The sequence below is a fragment of the Biomphalaria glabrata genome, chromosome 7 (genome assembly GCF_947242115.1).
Source record: "Biomphalaria glabrata chromosome 7, xgBioGlab47.1, whole genome shotgun sequence".
Taxonomy (NCBI): Eukaryota; Metazoa; Mollusca; class Gastropoda; family Planorbidae; genus Biomphalaria; species Biomphalaria glabrata.
Window position 1 is genome coordinate 12523774 of NC_074717.1, and position 8706 is coordinate 12532479.

At 36.6% G+C, this 8706-nt stretch overlaps 1 protein-coding gene across 1 annotated transcript in view; it reads right to left on the reverse strand.

The window, feature by feature from the left end:
- LOC106052763 (probable G-protein coupled receptor 139) overlaps positions 1–7858 on the reverse strand; it is a 130266-nt gene extending 122408 nt beyond the window's left edge. Inside the window, exons 1-2 of the mRNA XM_056036634.1 lie at positions 7110–7858; positions 5122–5265 (exon numbers count right to left, since the gene is read on the reverse strand). Coding sequence (XP_055892609.1) covers positions 5122–5265; positions 7110–7270 — 305 coding nt within the window. The 5' untranslated portion in view covers positions 7271–7858. The remainder of the gene's footprint in view (positions 1–5121; positions 5266–7109) is intronic.
- Positions 7859–8706: the final 848 nt, after the last annotated feature.

The window sequence follows — 8706 nt, forward strand, 5'->3', positions numbered from 1 at the left end:
TCATAAAGATTATGGAATACTCTTATAAACTCATAAAAGATTATGGAATATTAGGTCACTTATAAACTCAATTATTTTCTTCTAATTTTATTGACAAAATTTCTCGTTTCCATCTCTCCCTCTCTCTCTCCCCATTCTCTCTTCTCTCCTCTCTCTCTCCTCTCTGTTACTCTTTCCCTCGCTTTCCTTTTGTTTCACACTCTCTTTCTGATCCTCTTCCCTCTCTCTCTCTCTCTCTCTCTCTTTATATTTGTATATATATATATATATATATAAATACATATATATATATATATATATATATATATATATCTTGTAAAGACGCTCACTATCCAGGCTCTCTGCGAACTTAACCACATGACACCAGTAACTCAAAGAACTTGACAACTCAGGGCTCCAAAGTAACGTAACAGTTTAAGGTCCAATAAATCACTGCCAATACTGTACAATAGACAACCTGTAACACTGACTGTACGTACCACCATATCAACTCTTGTGCCGCTGCATTAAACTACTCCGGCCTCTCCGCCTCGTTCAGGGCTCGCACTGGAATCAACAGTTCCAACTGACTTCACACTCTACTGGGTTCGTTGTACCGGACTTGATAGTATGCCTTGACTTCGTTTTGTACCCGCGAGGTCTCTTGACTCTACTACGAACTGAGCTATCGTAATGCACCTTACTGAACCACACCGCTGAACGGATCAAAGCCGTCTTGACTGCGACAACTTTTCTCTTTAGATAGGGTCTTCTAGAACCCGAGGGAAGTTCACTCGACACATTTGGTTGATCACATGACTACATCTGACGTAACTGGCCTGAGTACTGTTCACAACACAGCTCCTTCCTGAAACGTCGTATGTATGTATGTACATATGTATGTATGTATGTATGTATGTATGTATGTATGTATGTATGTATGTATGTATGTATGCATGGGCGTAGCCAGGATTTTTTTCGGGGGGGGGGGGGTTGGGGGGATTTTTTCTCCCCCTCCCGCCCCCCTCCTGCGAAAAAATATATTTATATGTATGTATGTGTGTGTATATAATCTTTATTACATTCTGACACATCATTCTTTCGGAAGACGTTTATTGTGCCCTAGAATAGGTTCTTCCTGGAGTTAGTGGGAAAATTGTAGACTCCCCGCCATTGCCAACAAGGGGGTCTTGGGGAGCGCTAGGAACTCCCCCAGTGAGGGGCGAGGCCCCGCCGCTAAGCAATATTTCTGATATTGAAAGCTAACAAAATGCATATCTGAGGTATCTACAGTGCATTTTACTGCTATTCACTGCACTTTATTAATTGAGCCCCGCCACTGGTAGAAATGTGTAACCTCTCTTGAATACGCTCTTGGAATTAAGTAACTGTAGTTTTCTTTAGATTTTATATCGAAAAGGGAAGCTTTATCGTAAAAATAATCTGTTGGGGGTTTTAAACTAAAAAATCTCTGGAGTTATGGGGTTTTTTTTTATTCAAAACCCCATTTAGCTACGGTCATAGAATTTAGTAAATGTAGTTTGCTTTACAATAATATTGAAGATGGAGGTTTTCCACCTCAAAACATTCTGTAACGGGATTTTAAACTCAAAACCGTCTGGAGGGGTTTTAAACTTTTAAAAAAGCCATCTGTAGGAGAGGGATTTAAACTCAACCCCCCCCCCCCCCCCCCAATTGTCTTGGCTACTCTCAAATAATGTTAGTGTGTCATTTGCTTTTTTTATATTGAAGAGGTGTTTTTTAGCCTCGACCTACTCTGAAAAAGGGGGGGGGGTAAACTCAAAACTCCTTTTGGAAAAGCTCATAGCATTTTGAGTGTGTAATTTGCTTTTTTCTTACATTGAAGATGTACTTTTTAGCTTCAAACCCCGCTTGCGGGGGGTTTAAACTCAAAACCCCTTTGGCTACGCTCATAGACTTCTGAGAGTGTAATTTTCTTTTTTTATATTGAAGATGTATTTTTTAGCCTCAAAGTCCACTGGAGAGGAGTTTAAACTCAAAACGCCTTTGAATACAGTCATAACATGTTGAGTGTATAATTTGCTTTGTTTTTAATATTAAAGAGGTATTTTTTACCTTTTAAACTCAACCCCCCCCCCGTAGGGGTTTTTAACTCAAAAACCCCTTGTAGGGGGTTTTAAACTCAAAACCTCCTTTGCTGTGCTGGGGCAAGTGATAGTTTAGTATTAAAATCTCACCTAAAATAAACAAAATTAAAGCAAAAAATCAGTCACTAAATTCCGCCCCCTCCCCCGGGAAAGGGGGGGGGGATTTCATTTCGGAGTGGGGGGGTTCGGAACCCTCCCAAAAAAAAAACTAGCTACGCCCATGTATGTATGTATGTATGTATGTATGTATGTATGTATGTATGTATGTATGTATGTATGTATGTATGTATGTACTGTTCCCTGAAGGAAGGTCTTTTACAAGCCCTTAGTACACTGTGATGCGGCCATAGAGTTTGAGTTTACGTTTTATTGACAGTGGTTAGCAGGTCATCGTGGAGTCCAATTGTTGTTTTAATCCTGTTTCTAGTCTCTTCATTGGTGATGCGGTCTTTGTAAGTGACACCTAGGATTTAACTATATCTAAACTATATCTTCATAACTATCATCTCATCGCATACATATGAATATTAACAAAGTAATAATAATAACATTAATAAATCTCCGTATCCTGTGGGATCAGGTCGTTTGTTGAACTATCAATACAACAGACGTCTCTTCTTTTTGTATCGACGGAGATAGGGTTGGAGTTGATTATGGTTTGCACTTCATAGTTTCTGATTATTCTTTCTTTTTATCAGTCTGAGTGGACCACTTCTGGGGCCGATTTTTAGTTTGTGTTTCTACACAAACTGTCTTTGTAACCTTATTTATTTTTAGAATGTTGGGGAAAAAATTGGGGAATATATAATACTGTAAAAGAATAAATGTGTGTAATGCGGGGCCATTATTATATGCTGAGATGCAATAGGTGATTAAGAGATGCTAATGCTTTGTTTAAAATGGAAAAAAAAAGTGAGGCGGCCTAAATGTTCTTGGTTGGAATGAGGGCTTCATATTAGAGGATGCCAAAAAAAAGGCGATTTTATTGTAATAAGTAATGCTTGCTGTTCTCTTGAATATACAATGACCAGAAATTGTGTTGAGGGTGAGGCGTTTCATTTTTTGGGGTGGGGGGGGCGTTATAACGCAGGCACACGAGAACACTACAACTGCCGGGCTGAAGAAATGTTTGTGAATACTCAATATTTGTGGGTTTCGACCAAAGCGCAGCACGGGTATCTGCCTGTAGATCTTATTCTTTGTGGAATACGTAAGATAGCTGACTGGATTGAAAAGACGGTTAACGAAGTCCACACAAAAGTAGTAATAACTGTTGGGTGAGTTGTAAAGAGCTCAGCTTCAGAATGGAGAGTCTGGAGTTCAAATTCCGGTGAAGGCAGTCTACCCGATTCTGGTGGTTACATGACATATGTGAGTCGTTGTTCTGGCCACCTGACGCACTCATTAACCGTCGACCATAGAAACAGATGAGCATTACTTCCTCAGCCTTGACCTTATGACATAGCGCATTTCTCGGGATGGGACTGTACAAATTGTCAGGTATGCTAATTAATGCAATTTTAAGGAGAAATCAAGTTTTCTTTCCAAAGCTTATATCAACTCTGGTAAAAAGTTTGAACACGTTATTACTCCTATACCCATACAATTAATTAACATGACTGATACAAACTAATTGATACAACTACACTTCGTATAAGCTTTGTGTTTTTGTTTATTTTAATTGTTTTAAAAATGTTGTACTTGTTAAAAGACTTTGTTCCGCTAAGGACGCACTAGAGAGGGGACATTTAAATTCTATTCTCTTTAGCTTGACTAATTGTAGGCCTATGTCGAATTAAGAACATTTTCATCAGTTTTTTTTTAGTTGCCTCCCAATCCCCGACAAGGACAAAGCGTTATTAGTTTTGTGTGGTCTGCCTGCCTGTCTGTCTGTCTGTCGCGTTCAGATCTCAAAAAACTAAAGATATTGAAAATCCCTTTTCATATTTTGGCAGCTTCCAAAGTTTATTGCGACTTTTCTGAAAGCTAAAATGACTCATTAACGTGGGAAGATTTATAGAGAGAGGATGATATAACAGAGAGTGAAGGATGTAAGGGGCAGTAAGTTGGAAACTTTAAATTGTTTTCGTACTTCCTTGTTACGATTCAAGTTTATTATAAGTGCTTTAGTACATTAAATAATTGTGTTGTGTTTGTTCATTCTCGAATAAGTTTACTCAATAAAATTATATATGTTTCGATTTGGAATTGTGTTCTGTGATCGATTCTTACCGATCGATCACACCTTATTTTATAAATTGCATACGTTATTTCAACAATGAAGCTAATTTGATCATACATGTATCCATGGGTTCATCTAGTTGTACATTTAAATTAAAGACATAAACTCACTAAGTCATTTGATTTCTTGACTGATTCAGGCAACCCTTTTCATGCTCTAATAGCACTAGGAAAGAAGGAACACTATTACAAATTTGCCCTATTATACAGAATAAGAAATGTGCCGTAATATTTCTGTCTTTAATGCAGATTTGTTAATTGACCAGATGTAAAATCTCTACAAAGTGACTACAATTCACAATTACAGTAAAAATAGAAAAAAAAAAGTTCCCCTTTCCCTTTGTGGCTTATAGAGCAGATGATGTAAAAGGTCATCTGTTTCTGTAGCCTACGGTTAAGGAGGGTATCATGTGGCCAGCACAACGACCAAGCGCCTTTACTTTCCCTAACTAATATCAGGTACCCAATAGAGCTGGGTGGACTCAGAGGCGCCCAAAGATCCCGAACTTTAAAATCTGAGTCTTCACATGATTCAGCCACCGCGCCTCCCACAGTAGAACTAGTAGATAAAAATTACCTAAGGGTGTCTTCATTGGCGGATGAGGGAAAACCCAAATTGATTTTTAAAAATCTGATAATGTTCTAACTAAAAACTATTTTATCACGTGGAGAGTTGACTCCAGACATAGACTGCGATAAGACTGTCTGCTCGTAGTCATCAGATAGCGAGAAGCTACAGAAATGAAATCGGAAGAATAGGAAGTTATCTTACCTGAAAAGATTTCCCAGCGTTCCAAAGATGAGTAAAAATGGCGGGACGTAGAGAAGGATCAGCTTGTGTACTCTATACTCAGGATACAGGTACGTGTGCTCACTTTGTATCCTTTCCCCAAAGAGATCATAAAGTTCCTGTTCGCTAAGTCCAAAGTTATAGGGAGGAAAGAAATACAAACAGGTTTTGGTAAATAAAGTCAGCTTAGTCTAGCTTTACACACTTAGTCTAGCTTTACACACGTAGTCTAGCTTTACACACTTAGTCTAGCTTTACACACGTAGTCTAGCTTTACACACTTAGTCTAGCTTTACACACTTAGTCTAGCTTTACAAACGTAGTCTAGCTTTACACACTTAGTCTAGCTTTACACACGTAGTCTAGCTTTACACACTTAGTCTAGCTTTACACACTTAGTCTAGCTTTACACAGGTAGTCTAGCTTTACACACTTAGTCTAGCTTTACACACTTAGTCTAGCTTCACACACTTAGTCTAGCTTTACCCACTTAGTCTAGCTTTACACACGTAGTCTAGCTTTACGCTCTTAGTCTAGCTTTACACACTTAGTCTAGCTTTACACACTTAGTCTAGCTTTACACACTTAACTAGCTTTACGCACTTAGTTTAGCTTTACGCACTTAGTCTAGCTTTACACACTTAGTCTAGCTTTACACACTTAGTCTAGCTTTAGACATTTAACTACCTTTACACACTCAGTCCAGCTTTACGCACTTAGTTTAGCTTTACACACTTAGTCTAGCTTTACACATTGAACGTTTAATTGTACCTGTTGCGAGTATAGCGCAGCGTATTTAATTTCATCTTTATACATTCATAGTAAAGGTTACATATTGAAAGTTTAGCTTTACACATTTAAAGTCTACCTCTACACATTTAGTCCTGCTTTACACACATAGTCTGGTTTTATACACTTTGTCTAGTTTTAAATGTAAGCTGTGTTTTTTTAAAGTATTTTTTTATATGTTTTTTCTTGTTTTGTCAACATTTCTACACTGGACAAGGTGACAAATGAATTCAAAGTGTTTTTAAAAATGTTTTTTTTACACTTCTAATTAAAATAAAACAAAACATTAGAGCTGTAAATATCGTGGATTATTGTTTATTACTAGAAATAGAAATCAATAGAAACGAAGTGTAGATGGCTTGTCCATTTGAACTTTTGACCAACATCAATCTGAAGCCTAATCGATAAGTTTTGGACACAAAAAGGTTTAGACCGAAAACAAAAGAAAGAAAAATTGACGATCCTAACATTATTGCTGATGGCTTCAAATGTACAAGTGAACTAAACTTTTGATACACATTTTCATGCTGAACAATTTTATTTTAAACACTTTTTTATTTCTTTAAAGAGTTTACTGACTCTTGTCTTATGGTCTATGGAATGTTGTCTTTTGATATATTAAATGTTGTCTTTTTAGTCTATTGAATGTTTTTTTTTTCTTGAAATGCTGTCTTTTGGTCAATTAAATGTTATATTTGGTCAATTAAATGTTATCTTTTGGTCAATTAAATGTTATTTTTTTGGTCAATTAAATGTTATCTTTTGGTCAATTAAATGTTATCTTTTGGTCAATTAAATGTTATCTTTTGGTCAATTAAATGTTATCTTTTGGTCAATTAAATGTTATCTTTTGGTCAATTAAATGTTATCTTTTGGTCAATTAAATGTTATCTTTTGGTTTATTAAATGTTGTCTTTTTGTCCAACAAATGTTTTCCAGTATGTGAAATGGAGACTAACAAATACATTTTGAGTTCCATATGGACTTTGATCGAACGGATGGTTCCTGGTGGTCATTATAAAGATCTCTTAAAGATTTGATGTTATACTAACTGTATTGCTGTGATTTCATATTCCCTTTACACATATAGACACATTTTATTTAAATTTGAGGACATCAGTGTGGACATTGCATGGAGCTAGACCAGCTTCCAAACAAACAAACACAATGGTGTATCTCACCTGTAACCTTTGTTCCTGAGCTGCAGTAAAACATCCTGCCGCCTCTCGTACGATAAAGTCAGGAACTCGTCAAGGGCTGAAAAGTTAAAGAAGGCATCCGTTCCTGAAGTCATTGGGGTGGGTGTACTTCTGACGCAGATGTGGATGCACCTGAGAGTCATGACCTCACGAAATCCATGGCTTTCAGTGCGAGTGTATTTCCAAAGTCGTTGACGGGAAACTATTTTTGATGTAATCCAATAAAGTTTTTTTTTAACTGAAGTTTTTTTTGTATTAAATTGTATCCTCTTGAAAGAAAAGAAATAAAATTAGCCCACGGTGAATAACAGGCCGCCACATTTTGTGTTTCAATAGTGTTACGTTACAAAGTGTCCTTTTTTTTTAGTTGGTTACAGTTTTTGTGTTGATTTATTTCATTAAAATGCAATAGAAATAATAATTAGTGCTTTCACAGACATTAACATCTTAATCATCCCGAACATGAAAAGGATTAATGTCACAAATAAAGATAGTTACAAAGTGGGTTTTATTTTATTGTTGTTTTTTTTACAACGAATTTTATGGTATCACAACAACAAATGTAAAAGCTTTGTTCAGAAATTGTTCATAGTTCTTGCTTTCATTTGCTTGTCCTTTTTCCTGCCCTAGTCGCATACAATCCACATGGGCTTACATCTCACACGAAATGCCTGACCTCCGAAGTTTTGAAGGTCAATGTCTTTATTTACTAGTAAATTTCCATATCTGACTATCATCTGCGGAATTTAAAAAATGTTATTTTAGTTCTATAAATCATGAAAGTATAAAATAAAACTTTGGTATCAACAAAATGAATATTTTTTTAAAGGTTAAAACTATTACTAGTTTAGCTTGCCTATGATAAAGTTTTATAAATAGACCGATATCTAGATATATCTTGGTTGGTTTGCTGTGTTCACAATATCAAAGTACTTTTTTTTTTTGCTTTAAAATTAACATGTTTAGATTTTGAAAGGAACTCAGAAAGTTCTATTGGTAAATACTTTGATTTCTAGATGTAGAAATCAATAGAAAGATGACTTGCTTATGTATCCTGACTATCCTGACCACCTCCAAATTCGACCTTAACCTTGATTTCAAATTAACCTAAATCAGATAACTTGGAGAAGGGGGGTGCTACTTATGGAATAAAAAAGAACACGTTTTATTTAAGAACAATTCGCTCGTACCACACTGCAACATTCACTGTGTATAGGACAAAAGTCAGCCTGTTCGGTTTAGAGTAGGCCTACTAATTAAATGGATTACATACAAAACATCGTTTGAGCCGTATCTTAGAATGGGATGAGCCTCTATGTCATTTGATCGGGGCTTCAAAGCGCCCCTGGAGTCGGGGGGAAGGGAGGAAGCGTGTGTGTAGCCAAGAATTGTGTTGTTCTTAACGACAGAGAATGGGAAGCCACGTTGCCCCTTGGATCCAGATCCCCACCCCCCTTTCTTTTGGTGTTTATATTAGAGACTAGGCTCTATCTCTCTCAGACTTAACGAGTATATGCTGTTTCAGTGTGACCCTAAGAGACTAGACTCTATCTCTCTCAGACTTAACGAGTATATGCTG